This window comes from Notothenia rossii, assembly GCF_949606895.1.
Source record: "Notothenia rossii genome assembly, chromosome: 9".
Classification (NCBI taxonomy): domain Eukaryota; kingdom Metazoa; phylum Chordata; class Actinopteri; order Perciformes; family Nototheniidae; genus Notothenia; species Notothenia rossii.
This window is the reverse complement of record NC_136907.1, coordinates 7,116,068-7,133,299: the sequence shown is the minus strand read 5'-3', so window position 1 is coordinate 7,133,299 and position 17,232 is coordinate 7,116,068. Positions and strand designations below refer to the sequence as shown.

General features: G+C 41.7%; 2 protein-coding genes and 1 long non-coding RNA gene across 3 annotated transcripts in view; 1 reads left to right on the top strand and 2 right to left on the bottom strand.

Moving 5' to 3' along the window:
• Positions 1-2,075, bottom strand: part of nyap1 (neuronal tyrosine phosphorylated phosphoinositide-3-kinase adaptor 1) — a 33,184-nt gene extending 31,109 nt beyond the window's left edge. The window contains exon 1 of the mRNA XM_079652273.1: positions 1,419-2,075. The gene's annotated coding sequence lies outside the window, so the exon portion shown is untranslated. The remainder of the gene's footprint in view (positions 1-1,418) is intronic.
• Positions 2,076-3,430: 1,355 nt separating this feature from the next.
• On the bottom strand, positions 3,431-5,420 carry LOC307020716. Its single transcript, XR_013802964.1, has 2 exons — positions 4,549-5,420; positions 3,431-4,198 (listed from the first exon to the last, which is right to left on the bottom strand). It is a non-coding gene; the product is annotated as an uncharacterized lncRNA (long non-coding RNA).
• Positions 5,421-5,540: 120 nt separating this feature from the next.
• LOC307018689 (diacylglycerol O-acyltransferase 2-like) lies at positions 5,541-12,551 on the top strand. Its single transcript, XM_079649045.1, has 8 exons — positions 5,541-5,684; positions 7,087-7,171; positions 7,488-7,595; positions 8,115-8,185; positions 10,690-10,894; positions 11,449-11,623; positions 11,852-12,036; positions 12,109-12,551. Exons 2-8 carry the CDS (start codon positions 7,090-7,092, stop codon positions 12,261-12,263), a joined length of 981 nt encoding a protein of 326 aa, XP_079505171.1. The 5' UTR covers positions 5,541-5,684; positions 7,087-7,089; the 3' UTR covers positions 12,264-12,551.
• Positions 12,552-17,232: the final 4,681 nt, after the last annotated feature.

Genomic DNA, 17,232 nt, shown 5'->3' with positions numbered 1-17,232 from the left:
AGTGTGTGATGCTCACAGCTCGGACTCAATGACCCCGAATACACAGCTGCTCTGAACCATCCCTGCTCTCCTCTGTCTGAACGAGGGCTTCAAACTGAGCAGATCCCGATCACAAATCAGATCCTGCTTATCTGTCAGCCAAGAACCAAAGCTATAGTTTATGTCAGCTGCAAGGTCAAGCAGGTCTGAGTGCTTTTTATTTCATCATTTATTTCTGTTTCAGGCAAAAAAATGCTATTCCTAAATGCATATGTGTCTGTAAGGATTTGTTATTGTGTTATATATGCACCCAACCCTTTTAAAATGTCACATTATTTCATGTTTGGAAGACATCAATACACATTTCCAGATCTTTTACTAAATACAATTTCAATCCAAAATAACATCCAGCAGCCTTTTCCCATTCTACTCAAGAGGCAGGTAGATAAATATAGTTTTATTATCATAATTCTGCTGTGTTTCTAAATGTAAACTCGAATTGGGAGGGTGTCGAAGAATCTCCCAGTGTGACTGGTTTTGAGTGGCTGTCACGCCCGGAAAAAAAAGATGGGGAGGGGGGGGGGGACAGTATTGACTAACCTTAATTTTCATTCACAAACCCTCGACCCCTTGGTCTCGTATCCCTCAGTATCTATATACTGCGGCAGTTTATCGGTTTTCATCTTTTTTTTAAACCACACATGTGGAGATCTCGGATCCCCTCATCCAGACGCCTCCCCTCTCCCGCACCCCAAACACGCGCCAACACATCCTCCTCACCTGGCTGCGCACAAACACACACATCGCCAGCGTGTACCACACACACACACACTGTACTACACCGCCCATTCACACACACAAACACATACAGCATCCACAACCATAGAATTTCTCTTGTTATTATTCGTAAACATGCAGATGTTTTCCATCATGGCCTCGCAGAGTGAAGCTCCCATCACTGACACTGATGTATTTTATTTCCAAACATCACCGTGCATGCTCCACCAGCATCACCAGTCAGCTGATGGAGGCTTGTTTTTGGGTGAAATATTTATAAGGTCTTGTCACGACTGAAGTTAAAACGCGGGCTGTTTGGCGGGTTGCATTGCGCGGAGGTCCTGACGATTTACATCTCCCCGTCTCTTTTGTGTTTGGGTCTAGAAATACAGGCCTTATATTCACCGTGAGGGGCTGTGAGGCTTCAAGGTTGAATAATTCGGGTTGTGGACACGCAGGGGCTCGCTGTCAACCTTGTATTTCTTGACATTTTACGCGTAAAAACACCACCAGGCCCTCACGTCTCCTCAGAAATACAGCAGCATATTCCCTCCCGCTAATTAAGCAGCGTTTCGACCATGACAGCTGGATATATAGGCTAGATGATGCAGGCGACTGATTTATAGAGCAAAACATAATATTATGGAAGGTGTGATGCCTACCTTGGTGTTTGTGGAGCCTATAGCTGGCGCAGAGGCAGACTATGAGATATCCAGTGGCCCAGGCTCGTAAAATCAGACAACAACAACACCACGCCGGTTGTTGATGACACAGCTGTCTTGGTAGACGGGAGGGGGGGAAAAATCCTTTCCCAGATGTGTCAATTGACGAGTAAATGAAAAATCAGTTATTCAGACGCATTTTAACGGACTGACGCCTTTCCTTGACGCGAAAGGTCTTCCATTTGTCTGATAAACAGCACTGTCCTACCGAGGCTCGGTGTACCCTGCTCGGTGTGAGCTCTGTGGGAAAACCATGATGCAGTTCAATGCGACGTTAGAAAAGCTTCCCCTGCAAACACTCAGCAGGTGAAACGCCATCCCTGTGTGCTTGGAAAAAACACAAGCTCCAGCGTGACCTCCGCAAAATAAACAGTTGAGGCTTAAACAGAAGGAAAAAAAGGCGTCAAAACAACAAAATGCGCAGATATGAGCGCGCGCTGTTGGATCAGGCGCTGGGCATCCTCACTGTGTGTTTGCATCCATATTAATATTCATACAGTACTTCCTGAGAGCAGACCAGTGGTTGTTTATAGAAGGAGGGGGAAAAAGCATCCGAGGGGTCTCTGAGTCCAACTGCGACGAGGAGCTGTTATCTTGTGGCTGTTATCAGCAGAGCCAAATGAAATCCCCCTTCGCGACTCATATTAGCAGCAGACTCATAACATGTCCGGATGGATTCTTAATAAAGTGTTGTTCAATTAAAAAACCTAGACTTTATTACCAGTATGCACAAACACATAACAAAGTGTCATTTATGAGAATATTACAGAATCTGAATCCCAGAATGTCATGGGATATAAAATACTATAAAGCATAAAATCAGCTCGCCATAAACCCGTAATCCCATGGGTGTCACAGAAAAGTAGCTGCCAGATGAATATTCGTGCGACATTTTGATTGGACTTTAATTTAAATACCAATAAAATAAAATAAATGAACTAAGACCTGACTGAGAGAGCCTTCACTTAAATTGGCTTTATAATGCAGTTTATTTTTATGAATAGGAGTATGGGAAATCTACATAGGCATAGAAATGTGGTGTTTTTGGGGAGGTGTCACATGACCAACTAGCCAACACATGGTCTGTGTGAGGCAGACACGCCCCCTAAAGTCCATGGGCTGTTTGAGGAAAGTTAAGCCTGAGTTTAAGCAAGAGATTAAAGGTGCTGCCTCGTGTAAAAAATCAATCCCTTTATCATGTAAGGGATAAAGGGATTGAAATGTATTCTTAATTAAAGTGAATTTATTTTTTATTCCAGTCAGTCATTTGTGTTAACATCCAAATGTTCAAAAAGTGAGCACTCCAAGAATCGACAAGTTTGCCAGGGTAAAATAAAACATTGTCAAAATATTATTTTGTGCCACAAGAAGCAGAATGTTTTAACAGTAGTTTGAATATATTTTTTATTTACCTCTATCAGACCTCTCAGGCACCCACAACCAGCGTCTGATCGGGAAAGACTAATTAAAAATGTAATTATACCATGTAGGTTTGAATTTGTGAACATGAAATCAATAAATACATTTGTTTACTAATGACACTGTCATTAGATCAACTGCACTTATTTCCTGGGTAAAAATAGGATGGAGAACCAACCCCATTTAAGGAAGAGGTCCAATCTGCCCCGGGTCAGAACAACCTCTATAGGTAAACAGCAGAAAGCTTACACATCTTCTGGCGCAGACTGAAACTCATCTCTTTCGACTCCCCTTCGAGCGATACAATTACTAACAAAGCACTTATGTACCAACACAGGACTGGCATATCTAAAGCCAGTTGAGTAGCACTTGAAATGTTTTGGCTCTATGAAACCTGATGTACTTATATGATTCTGTTTTCTTCTAGTTTGTACCTTCTTGGTCGAATGCACTTACTGTAAGTAGCTTTGGATAAAAGCCTCAGCTAAATGCAATGTGATGTAATGTAAATGATGTTGACAGTCGCATCGTGACACAGTTGTGTGGTGTGTATCTTTATTTTTACATGTGTTTGTTTGTATAGCCTCCAACATGGGTAACATTGCCAGGAAGCAGAACAATTATACTTTTATACATTTCCAAATGACACCCACAACATCTTACATCTTAGTGAAGACGAAACAAAAAACACCCACAAATATTTTTCAAAGATCAGATATTGTTTCTTGCATCCATTTCAAATGTTTACAAGGATTGTGCAGGAGTATGACAAAAGTGCTGTTGTCGGTTTAGAACCCAATGTATTAAAAAAATAGGAAGAGGATCGACATCCTTTTGTAAATACGACTGTCATGCATATATGATGTATTTGAAAGTAATTATTCAACTGTCTTCTCACTGCAGCAACTACACAGATGTGCATGCACTTATGATTAATGATAGCCAGTCTGAGCCAGAAGACAAAATGGAGCAACGGTATTAATTGTTACTATTACCACTTAATTGTTCTATTCTATACTGTAAATCTTATTGATATATATACATTACTTTGTCTTTCCCAGCACAGAATACCTGACTGCGGAGGACATTGTTGCAGAACAAAAATAACAAATACACCTTGCAGCAGGTTGAATATGAATAGAGCCAATGTGTGGGATGGACCAATCCGCGGCTTCAAAGGCGCCTCATTCGACCCCTCTCATGAGATGTCAGTTAAGTTCAGTGATGATGAGGGACAAACTCAGGATGGAGGGGACACTGGTGGTCCCAAGCGTGAGTTCCTGACCCTCCTTATGGAGTGCCTGAGAATGCGAAGAACACATCACATCAGCAACTGTTTGTGCCCCATGGCGGTGTGACTTTCCCAGCTGCTCACTGTCTCAAAGTCTGATTCTAAATGTTCTCTATAAAGATAGAACTAATACACAATGATTAATGTATAATATAAGCTGTGTTGTGTATTTAATCATGCATTGGTCTACAATTTAATGATGGCTTCCACATATTTCATATAAACAGACAATGAAAAAATGTGTCCTTCATGCTAATAACTAGTGTATGCATCTGCCAATTAGTATTCTAAACCGAGTAGTGTGTTGAATCCTTATTTCTTGCATTTGAAACAGATACAATAAAAACAATTTGAACTTACTGTTGTGTTCAACTTCTGCCAAAAACTGTACATGTTTGCCACAGGAGCCACAGAACACTTGAACTGTCCCCAGATGTTGGCCACAGAAAGGACAAAACATGGCAGCCCGAAAAGTATACATTGATGTAGTAAATATATTTAATCAAGTCAATCAAAAACACATAGTTTAAATAGTGGTTAGCTAAATAAATAGAAAGATACATCATGTTTACCGTTGAAATCTGTGTTTTGTCTCTCTCTCCTTGAATGTCTTCTCTATATTTGTTCTTGAGCATGTCTAATGCACACAACTCTCCTGTCATTACTTCGTCCCTCTTCACATTTTATCACTTCTCCACCCACCATAGTTATAGTATTGCTAAAGCTCTGTATAGTTGCAACATCTACACACAAATACATAAACAAACTGCTAAGAATGTCTCTGTCTCTCTTCAAATGTTTCCGCGGTACTCACTATGGCCCGTGTTATTTACCTGCACTCGATTTGTCATCTCTTTTAACAATGTTCTTCCCTCACTTTATCTTCGCTTCGTGAAGCTCTCCTCTCCTCAGCTGGGGTAGTAGTTACTGTAGGGACGCTAACGCTAGCTGCGTAAATATGACGCTCTTTGTATAAAAACAAAACAAAACTTACCTTCTTATATATCGACTTTCTCCACTTCAAACAACTTTGTTTCCTCCGGCTTTAATTTCTATGTCTGGTCAGACATCAATCTGTTCCACGTAGCGCGCCCCCTAGAGGCCTGGAGCACTGTGTGTTTTGGGGTTTGTATCTGTTTTTGTATTTGCAGCGTTTTTCTGTTGCGTTTGTTTTCGGGGTTTGTGTGTTGTATTTAGTTTGCATCATTTCTGTAAATGCAGCGTTTTTTTGTTGGATTTGTTTTCAGGATTTGTTTTGTTTTTCATTTCATTATTTGCAACTGCTTCCTGCTTATGTATGCGTTTTTGGCCGTTCTTCCGCGTTTGCACCTGCCGGCCACCGTAGTATTTGTATCAGCTGTATGGGCTGTTTTACATGATCTGGGCAAAGTGCATCCTGCATGTTGTACATTTTCACAAACGGCTGATCTGCATCATAGACTGTATACATATATCTGCATCCATTCAAATTAACTCTGGAATAGACTCTAATAAAAAGGTAATTTTTTACATTTATCGCTCAGCAGTTTGGTCTTTAACCTGTTAAGTCCTGAGCCTGTTTTTCAGGTCTCAGCCTCGATCATGACATCCCCAAAACAAATGACTATAACTTCACTTCTAAAAGGGGTAAATTAATAATCTTTGTTCTCAAAGCAATGATAAACCTGTTGGATGTAGAAAAGTCAGAATCAATATAGATTTTATTTTAATTTTAAAGTAAATTCAGATTGAACATTGTAAAACATTTTTAAATTATAGTGTCTCAAAAGAAAACATTACTTATACTGAAAACCAGGGTTCGAGTTATAAACTGAGCTCTATGGGGGTCTTTAAAACTAACGGACACACACACACACACACACACACACACACACACACACACACACACACACACACACACACACACACACACACACACACACACACACACACACACACACACACACACACACACACCATCTCGGCTCGCGCAGCACGCCCACAGGCAGAGATTGCGCAATAATGTATTGGGCACCTTGGAGGTGCAGTGCAGGCATATATTGTCATTGAAGAGATGCGTAGTTCTTTTGGAAAACATGTTTTTATTTTAGCCTGTTTACCTCGTAAATAATACTCATTACATTAACACATGCATTATTTGTGATTTAAAATAATGGTTGTTGGTAATGTATTAGCGACCCCCACAGATGTATGATTTCATTGCGTGAGTGGGAGCTCAGACCCCATTGGCTCCTTTCAGCAGAGTTGTATGCGTTTTAATGGTTTTAATGCAATTGAACACAACTTTTGATCAGAAAACAGCAACACTAAGACTTATTTTCCATTTTGGTCCCGTAAAGCTACGTTGTGTCATGTCTAGGTTTGCTTCCACTGTCGCGAGTTCTGATCGCTCAGTGATGAAACGTATACCCCTAGAATCTGTGGAATCTCAGCTTGCTAGCTGAGACTTGTGTTTTGTTTCGGTAAAAATGGTCCTCAGACGCTGTTTCTTACAAGATGTCGCGGGGTCGTCGGGTGTTGCTTTATGTTGTCCTAGTATCATTTAGAGTTGGTGAGAGTCCAGGTGATTTGAAGCCATCCACAAGTTTGGCTTATATGTTTTTATCAAATTGAAACTGTCTATAGTTTAGCCTGTCAACTTGTTCCTGAGTTAGTTATTGGTGCCTGCAATGTGAGTTTTTAAGCGTATGACCTATGCCTTAAATAGATTAAAAGCTAGTGCTCATTACTGAAGCAATCTGATCTCTATCATAAAAAAGACTATCATAAATGTCTCAGATAAAGCCATCTTTGTTACATCTAAAGGCGTAAAGTCCATGATGTATAGACCCATGACCTTAACTGAATGAAAGCACAGTTTTAAATGTCTTTAACAAACTGATGGTCCTCCTGGTTGCAGGGATGACGAAAGGAAAGACGAAGTGGAAGGTGTTTTTGGAGGTTGTAAGTGTTCTGCAAGCGGTATCAACCTTTCTCTTCTTAGGTAAGATCCCACCACACAAACACTTTGTATCAAAGGAAAGTTTGTCAAATGTATTAGATCATGTTAATTCACGAGGGTCTCATTGCATTTGTAAAGTACACTCATATATCAATATTCCAATTATTAGACTATTCTGCACTGTTTCTATTATATTCTATATACTTGTACTATTTTATCTGTTTTATTGTGTTGCACTGTTGGAGGAGCATAAGCACACTGTAGCTATGTACACGTGACAATAAAAGCCTTGAAACTTGAAACCACTGCTAATCTATGAATGTCTTGTACCTCCAACATGTGGACTATGCCTCTCCAGGAGTGGCCTGCAGCCTCTTGATGTTTTACCTCATGTTCACCTCTCTGTGGCCGATCCCCACGCTGTACTTCGTCTGGCAGGTGGTGGACTGGCACACCCCTGAGAGAGGTAAAGGAAATAAAACTATTCAACACCCACGGACATGAAAGTTTAGTTTATTTGCTTATAGTGTCGTGGACAGTCCCCATTGATCAACTGTCACAAAAAACAGTGCAGCTTTAGCCGACATTGCTAATTTCCAGCTGTTGTCCCCGGCCAGATGATAATCGACACCTTTTTAAAATCACAATACATCAACGGCATTAGTTATAAAGAAAGGATGAAAGACAAGTAGATAAGAGGCGAAAGGATAAGAGAGAACAATAAAATGCAAACAACACACGTTACTACATACACATACACATCGCATCACATGACAGTAACGAGGGGTACATGATCAAAGTACCCTCTTCGTTAGCTGTTCCTCAATGTCATACGTATAACAAGGATATTTTATAATAAAGGAGTGACAAAATAAAGCAGATATAATAATAAGACTAACATAATATTGCAGTTTAATTGTATTAATAATAAATATATTGTTTACAGTTAGTGTGTATTATTGAAATGACACACTCTGTCCACCAGGGGGCAGGGAAACATCATTTGTGAGGAACTGGAAGGCCTGGTATCACCTCAGGGACTTTTTCCCAATCAAAGTAAGTTTATATTCATATAAATCTGATTTGATTACAATATGTTGGACATGACAGTGAATCCATGTGTCCCACCAGTAGCATTACTATTTCCAAACAAAAGCCTCCTTGACCTTTAAAGTTAATATTGTAATTGTCTGCTTTGATTCTTTATATATTACATTATATTTCACAAGAGCAATTAACCATAAAGACACAAATTCAGAACAAGTAAATAAGCCATTTATTGTAAGTGTTGGTGCATTAGTTTCAAATGAGCATTCATGACTCTTTAAGTGCTATTTTTGTGACATACATCTATAAGACAAGATCAAAATCATTTTTATTGAGCAATTGCTTTTTAAATCTCTAATTCAGGTTCAGGATTCAAGATCGAAGGCTTTATTTTCATAAAACTGAAGTCACAGGCTCCTCCAACAGTGCAACATGAATATATAATCAGACACAAAACAAATAAAACAGATCAAATAGTGCAAGAGAATGTTTTGAGATGTGCAAGGAAATACAAAGGAAGGTTGTATTTGTGTTTGGTTTTAAAGATCCCCTATTATAATGTTTTTCATCAATATATTATAGGTCTCAGATATATCCAAAACATGTCTCTGAAGTGTTTGACTTGAAACACCAAACAGATCATAGCAGCATCCCATAATCCCCTCGGTTTCAGCCCTGTTTCCAAAGTGCTGATTCTCTGTGTGTTACTTTAGATGAAAATAAGGAGCCACTCCCCACGCCCCTCTGAGAGAGATTTGGTTAAAAAGAACACAAGAGGCGCTTTCACACCAAGTACTTTGCCGTACTTAGTTCATCAGAACTCTTTAATTCTGATTAACTAAAGAGCAGATCGCGTTCACACCGGAATAAGTTCCTGGGGAAGGATTAGGCAAATGAAGTCGCTGACGTCACTTCTTCTTCTTCTGTTTTGGGTTTACTGGCAGGCCGCAAACAACTTCATGGCATATACTGCCACCCGAAGTCAGACTAACATTGATTTCCTCAATTTATAAATTGGCAGGCTCTGTAATTATACCATAACCTTTTCTCCTCTATCACTTAACTCGTCTTTCTATACAGATTTACTTACTTACTATCTGCTCTAGTCATGTCAGGATTAAAGAACAATTATTTTCAGGATTGAATGTTCAAACCAAGGCCTAAAACCTGGCATTTCATAAGAAAGTGTCTAATAAACCAAATGTAATAATGGATAAAATACTACACCAAATGGACAGACACAGATTAAAAATACAAATAAAGTCCCCTGGTTTGTCTCTAGAGTCTAACTGCCATGAGAAAAATCAAATCAATGTTCCAAAATCCTCCACTAGATGTCGCTCATTGTACCAATGCGGTGTATATAATACACAACATATTATTATTCTACTAAAAGGGCTCGCTTTGGCAAAAACCTGATCCATACAGGCAGCCCTAAATAATAACAAGTAACCATCATGTGTGGTGCTATCTGTAGTTGTCTGTCTTATTTTTTGTTGATTTCATATTGTTTTCACAGATTTGTGAAAATGAATGTCCCCCTGCGGACAATACATCTAAACGAATGTAATATTCAATCCCACACATGACGATTGAGAACATAAATTCGTAATTTACCTCGTTTAAAGCACTTTTGTTGTAATACTATGGATTTAGTTGACAGTATTAGCTAGAGTTTCTTTTGTCCAATATCTCGCGGGAAGGTACATTGAATTAGAAGAAGAAGAAGTAGGTAGAAGAAGAAGTAGTAGAAGAAGAAGAAATACGCTAACGCTGCAAGAGGCACAACACTGTTACTCTGTTTTTACTGACGTGTAACATTTTATTTCACCTTGCTCTATGTTTTTTTAACGCACATTCAAAAACGGGAACATTTTCGGGAGTTTCAACCGGATATCGGTCACCGAAAACGGGGACTTTGCCTGGAAAACGGGGAGGTTTTGGTCACCCATCGAGACTGTGTTTACAGCTAAGCACACACGCTAACATTAAGACTACAAGCTCACTTGGGGTTGAGTTTTTTTTACACGTTGCTTGACTGCCTGCCCACATATCTGATCTAAACATAGTAACGTGTATTGGGGAAAATAATTATTTAAAGTTATTATTTAATAATTGTGACATTTATTGTACTTTTTGATGGATGAATGATGCTCAAGGTGAGGGGGCAAAGAATACAACTGAGGGGGCAATGCCCCCTTTTGCCCCCTCGTGGCGCCGGGCCCATCATGAACTAAGTTCTAGTCCCGGATTTGTTAGGTGTGAACGCACATTTGCGGAACTATAATGGAACTATAGTGGGAAAAGTACTCCGGTGTGAAAGCGATCTAGGAGGAGATTCAGGTGATAAAGTGGGGGGTTATGCCAAAATCTGATCAGCTCATTTTCAGACAGGTTTTTATATAAATGGATCAGGACAAAAAAAGTTAATCTTTCAGAATCTCTTTACACAGACTATTTTGCATAATAGGTGACCTTTAAAGTCTCTGTTCATCCTAACTTTTCTTGCTCAGTTGGTGAAGACAGCCGAGCTGAATCCAAACAAGAACTACATTGTTGGTATTCACCCGCACGGCATCATGGGTGTCGGGGCGTTCACCTGCTTCAGCACCGAGAGCTGCGGCTTCAAGGAGCTGTTTCCTGGGCTGAGATCTAACCTGTTGGTGCTGGTCGGCCTTTTTAGGCTTCCACTCTTCAGGGAATATGTTATGTCTACAGGTATTTATGTTCAACTATAGGAGATTTTTGAGACTGCAGTGCCATTGGCGGTTCTAGACCAATTGTACTGGGGGGGTGGGGGGAGGCAGGCCAGTTATTTCATGAGAGGGGGCACTATAAAAGCAGGTTAAAAGACAAAGACAGTAAAGTAATTTTGTAAAATAAACATAAAATACAGTAATTGGCATTTGTTTTTGTAAAGGTATTTGTTTTGGTAAATTTAAGTTACACTGCTTTTGTTTCAGTATTTGTTTTCATTTAGAGTATTTGTTTTAGTAACTTTAAGTGACAATTTAATTAAAAAACATAAATAGTATGCTTTTATAAGGTAATGAACAGGTTAATCTCCACTGTACATCCGGGTCTCTGATTTGACTTAGTTCCAATAAATCGTAATATTGTAACCTTTGTTTTGGAGGGGGGCCACAGGGGGGTCCCTGGTCAGTGTTACGGGGGCACTGGCCTCTATTGGTCCCCCTCCTAGAACCGCCCCTGGACTGCACACAGAAAGGAAGAACATCCATAGTTATTACTGTCTTACTTTGTGTGATCAGGTCTTCTTCCAGTCAGCAAGAAGAGCCTCACGCACCTCCTCACCAACAGGGGGAAGGGGAACGCAGCGGTGATCGTGATCGGAGGCGCTGCGGAGTCGCTGGCCTCGGCTCCTGGAGTCAACATCGTGGTGATGAGGAAGAGGAAGGGCTTCGTCAGGGTGGCCCTGGAGTTTGGGTGAGAGAAAACACACATTAAATACCAGCAGTGGTGGTTCTGAAACAATTTACAACACGGCCAACGACTGGAACTAGGTCGACAGCTTCCTAACTTAAAATGGCGGCAGCACTTATCAAGGTTTTCTGTTACTGTCCACGTCTCTTCTCATTTTCACTCATTAACCAACATGAAGAGACAATACAGTCACAGTTTGACAGTGATATTACCTCTGATGATCTTCCACAGGGCTGATCTGGTGCCAGCTTACGCATTTGGGGAGAACGAGCTCTTTAAGCAGGTGGTTTTCTCAGAAGGCAGCCTCGGGCGGAGGTTACAGGACCTGTTTAAAAAGATCATGGGTTTCGCCCCATGTGTATTCGTTGGAGAGCACATGGGTATCCTGCCCTACAGGAATCCTATCACTACTGTTGGTGAGTGTTTCATCTTTCTGTTCATTAACATGGTGGTGTTTTTTTTTATTCTAACGCTCTGGCTTCTTTCAGTGGGAAGTCCAATCTTAGTGCCGAAGCAAATCAAAGTCACCGAGGAGGAGGTGGACCACTTTCATAAACTTTACATGGAGGCCCTCTCCAAGTTATTCCACGAAAACAAGGTCAGCTGTGGACTCTCTGAAAACCACGAGCTTCGGATCATCTAGAAAATGAACTTTTAAATGTAATAGCTGTTTTTATTTGCTGCTTTTGTGTGGAACCGACACTCCTAAACAACATTGATCCTGCAGGTGTTTTTGTTCATACTGTGAATGTATGACTGTAACTTTTGAAGATATCTCATGTGAATATGTGCCTTTGATTATTCAAATGTAAAGTCCATTAAGGACTGCAGATGGAAATTAGCTAAAATCTGGTATAATTCATCTCTTTTCTGAGATTAATGTATTTGTATGCATGGTCCGTCCTTGTTGAAATAAATACATAATATCTGATTAAGCATGTTCAGAAAGTTGTGTAAACATTGATGTCTTCATGAGACATATTAGAAAAACACGTACATTTCTAATGTTAGGACACAATATCAGGTCTTATACCAACAATCAATTAAAAGAAAACAACATGTTTAAATTACGGCTGTCAAACGATTACGTTTTTTAATCAGATTAATCACAGCTTAAAAATGAATTAATCATGATTAATCACCATTCGAACTATGTCCAAAATATGCCATTTCTTTATGTGTATTGTTGTGGGAATGGAAAGATAAATGAAAGAAGGCGGATATATCCATTTAACATACAGTATGTATGATTATTATAACATTGTTCTGTGTGTCAAAATGAAAGACAGACGACACACCTATCGATCATCAAACCGTGGGGTCTTAATTCATTACGTGTTGATTTCTATCAACGGGGGAGTACTTCAGGAAAGTCGACGGGGGGGGACTAGTGGAGTACTTCGTGACCACAGAGTGTGAACGTTGTGATCAGCTGTTTTAGCGCAGTTCTCCAGTGAAGGGAGGGAGTCTCCCTCCGCAGCCGGTTGGCGTTTTGGCACAATTCCGTTGTACAGACCGACGTTAACAGCAGCCCTGTCTGTGCACATGGAGACCAACTCTGTCGTCCGGTGATCTAACCGCCTTCTGGAAAAGCTTCACAAGTAGGCTACGTCGGTACGCAAATGCGCTTTGTGACACTAGTGACGGTACGCATTTCAGATTACGCACATAACCTGCGTACCAGTTATGTGCACCCCTGTACTACAGCAAAAGTATTCTCCGTCGGGACTTCCTGCAACAACACCACGCCGTTATCTTGATTCTGATTGACCGGAAGATATTATAAAAGAATCTCTATTGAGAAGACGATCACTACGTGACAAAAGTTTTCAAAACCGTTTCTGGTCTTCGGTATTTCCAGACAATTGGCTACTGAAATCAATCTTAGCCTACAAACTGCTGTCTGTGCAATTCTCGGCGCAAGTTGGCGGACTATATTTTGCTTAATTTAACATCATTTCTCATGGTGGGGCTAAGCCATTTCTTGGTATGGGTGTAGCCTACCCCAGCCATACCCTGGCGCTGCCACTGGTGGGATGTATGGGGCGGGCCATTCTGCACATGCGTTAAATGCGTTAAATATTTTAACGCAATTAATTCAAAAAATTAATTACCACCGTTAACGCGATAATTTTGACAGCAATAGTTTAAATAATTACTAAAAGTGAACATCCTGGTATATTTCATGTATTTTGTAGATAACACTGTGCTGCAATTCATACCTGTGACTTACACATAGTTCAATCTGCTGAATGAGCACTTCATAAATGGCCATATTCAATGCTGAATATTTCTCGCACCACTGCAAGGCCTTTGTAGTTTTCTATTTAGCAGCTGTGTGAAGAGAAAGGCCAGCATGCATGAAGTTCAAAGGTTCTGCCAGCAGAGCGCGATCATCTGCTTCACTTTTGCCCCTTTCACACCAACGCGGTTCCAGATCCGGTTCGTAGCTAGAGTCTGATAAGCACCGGTTTCTCCTGTTCACACCGCAGCGGAGCCGGCTCTTTCTTCGTTTATTTAGATGACATCCTCGTCGCCAGCTCCTCCTCTGAAGAGCACCAGGCACATCTCCGAGACCTTTTTACGAGGCTCAACCAACACGGCCTGATTATCAACCCAGCGAAGTGTGAGCTCGGGTTGTCGTCCATCCACTTCCTCAGACATCTCATCAACAAAGATGGAGCCGTCCCCCTCTCGTCGAAAGTGGAGGCCGTGTCCGCCGTTCCCCGACCGCCCACAGCTCGGGCGCTCCGAGAGTTCCTCGGGATGGTGACGTTTTATCACCGGTTCATCCGCCGGGCTGCCCACACCATGCGCCCGCTGTACGAGGCCCTCAAAGATAAGTCCCCCGGCCAGGGTATAGACTGGACGGCCGAAAGGGAGAACGCTTTAGACGCCACCATGTTGGCTCACCCGTCTGACTACGCCGTGGGCGCAGTGCATGAACAATGGGTCGACGACACCTGGCAACCGCTCACCTTTTTCAGTCGCCAGTTAACCCCCAGAGAGTGCAAGTACAGTGCGTTCGACAGGGAACTCCTTGGCCTCTGGTTGGCGATTCGCCACTTCCGTTTCCTGCTGGAAGGCCGTGAGTTCGCCCGCCAGCAACGCCAGCTTCCATACATATGTGGGGATGCCCTCGCCCTCATTGGCACCCTTGTCTTTGCCTGCGACCCCGCCCTACTCGGCCTCTGTGGTCCTTACGCGCCGCGGTCGGGTGATCCTTCCTCCCGGCGCGAGGATTTTGACTATGGGTGAATTCTGGGGGGGCTTGTGTGGTGGGTTTACATAATTCACCCACGGAACTATGGGTGGGGGTATTGCTCCGCACGGACATTTGAGTTAACAGGACTTCCTGTTTTAGCTGGTTAGTTTTCCCGGGCTTGTGTTTGTTTACATGCTGTTTTCATGTGGAATAAACTACCAGCTTTGTCCTTTGACACACCGCCTCCGACTCACGTCTCTCAGCACTACAAGGGAACGATCTTTGTTCAACTAAAAACCGAGACTATATTACCAGTATGCACAAAAACATAAAGTTTCATTTATGAGAATATTACAGAATCTGTGTAGGATGTCATGGAAGATAAAATACTATAAAGTATAAAATCAGCTCGCCATAAACCCGTAATCCCATGGCTGTCACAGAAAAGTAGGCTAAACTGCCAGATGAATATTGGTGTGACATTTTGATTGGACTGTAACTTAAATACCAATTAAATTCAATAAATAAACTAAGACCTGACTGAGAGAGCCTTCACTTATATTGGCTTTATAATGCAGTTTCTTTTTATGAATAGGAGTATGGGAAATATACATGGGCATAGAAATGTGGTGTTTTTTAGCCAACACATGGTCTGTGTGAGGCAGACACGCCCCCTAAAATCCATGGGCTGTTTGAGGACAGTTAAGCTTAAATTTAAGCAAGAGATTAAAGGTGCTTCCTTCTGTAAAAAATCAATCGCTTTATCATGTAAGGGTTATCAGTAACATCGTTGGACTTGTAGCTCCAATAAATACGGGGGACATCAGTGTGTACGGGTCAAAGTATGTCTGCCAGGGGTCATCGCCTTGTACATCTGTGTCCACACACCTATCAGTGATTGATTCAACTGTATTCACAATGGTCAAAGTAATTTGAACTTAATTCCTACAATGGAAGACACACTCAGAGCATTTATTTAAAAAGGACATATTAAGCTCATTTTCAGGTGTATATCAGTATGTAGTGTCTCTACTGTGACATGTCTCCATGCTTTAATGTTCAAAAAGCTCTTTATGTTTCTCATACTGCCTGTGCTGCAGCACCTCTTTTCACCCTCTGTCTGAAACCAGAGCCCAGTCTACTCTGATTGGTTAGCTGACCAGCTCTGTTGTGATTGGTCAACCGCTTAGAGATGTCCCACCCCTTAGCCTATCACTAAATGTGTTAGAGGGCGAGCCAATAGAAGCACGAGTGTGGCCCCTTTAAGTGTCCCAGTAATAGCCCTATCAGTGAGCATGCACACAACCATTGAGATTGTGAAATCTTACAAATACCTGGGTGTTCATCTGAACAATAAACTGGACTGGACTGATAATTCTGCTGCTCTGTACAAGAAGAGACTCTTTCTGCTGAGGAGACTGAGGTCTTTCGGGGTGCAGGGGGCACTCCTTCAGACTTTTTACGACTCTGTTGTGGCATCAGCCATTTTCTATTTTGCTGTCCTCCCTGCTGGACAATATGTCCCACCCCCTCCAGGAGGACACCATGTCCTCACTGTGCAGCTCCTTCAGCGACAGGCTGCTGCTAACCCTGCTGTCTCACGGAGAGATACCGCAGGTCCTTCCTTCCTGCAGCGGTTAGACTGTACAACCAGCACAGCCCCTAGTTGACCCTCCCTCCCCTACACACACCACAACACAGACTATATCACCCCTTGCTGCTAAATACCAATCAACTATGTGCAATATGTGCAATTTATATATGCCGTTAATAACTGTGTAATTTATACCTGGCTGCTAAATCCTTAGAAACGTTACAAGGTGTGTTTTTTGTATTTTGTATTTTGTAAATTGTGTAACTTGCTGCTGTTAAATACCATCAAACTATGTGCAATATGTGCTATATGTGCAATATATACATTATTATATACATATGCCATTAATAACTGTGTACGCATCTCTGCTTCTCTAGCGGACATCTCTCAGTGGATGTCTGCTCACCACCTCAAGCTGCTTTTCCTTCCGGGAAAAGATTGTCCCACTCTTGACCTAACAATCAACATCGGCACCTCTATTGTTTCCCTGACTCAGACTGCAAGGAATCTGGGTGTGACCCTAGATAACAAACTGTCCTTCACTGCAAACATGGCTGCTACAACCCGCTGCTGCAGATACACACTTTACAACATCAGGAGGATACGTCCCCTCCTGACCCAGAAAGCGAGGCAGCTTCTGGTCCAGGCTCTCGTCATCTCACGCCTAGACTACTGCAACTCCCTCCTGGCTGGTCTACCTGCATGTGCCATCCGACCTCTGCAGCTCATCCAGAATGCAGCGGCTCGTCTGGTCTTCAACCTTCCTAAATGTTCCCACACCACGCCGCTCCTCCGCTCCCTTCACTGGCTTCC

What these genes read in the sequence shown, in the direction of transcription:
- LOC307018689 (XM_079649045.1), top strand. Translation starts at nt 7,090, where the DNA reads ATGACGAAAGGAAAGACGAAGTGGAAGGTGTTTTTGGAGGTTGTAAGT. An exon ending in GGAATATGTTATGTCTACAG is followed by an intron (nt 10,895 to 11,448) that starts GTATTTATGTTC and finishes TTGTGTGATCAG; the next exon opens with GTCTTCTTCCAGTCAGCAAG. An exon ending in GAATCCTATCACTACTGTTG is followed by an intron (nt 12,037 to 12,108) that starts GTGAGTGTTTCA and finishes GGCTTCTTTCAG; the next exon opens with TGGGAAGTCCAATCTTAGTG.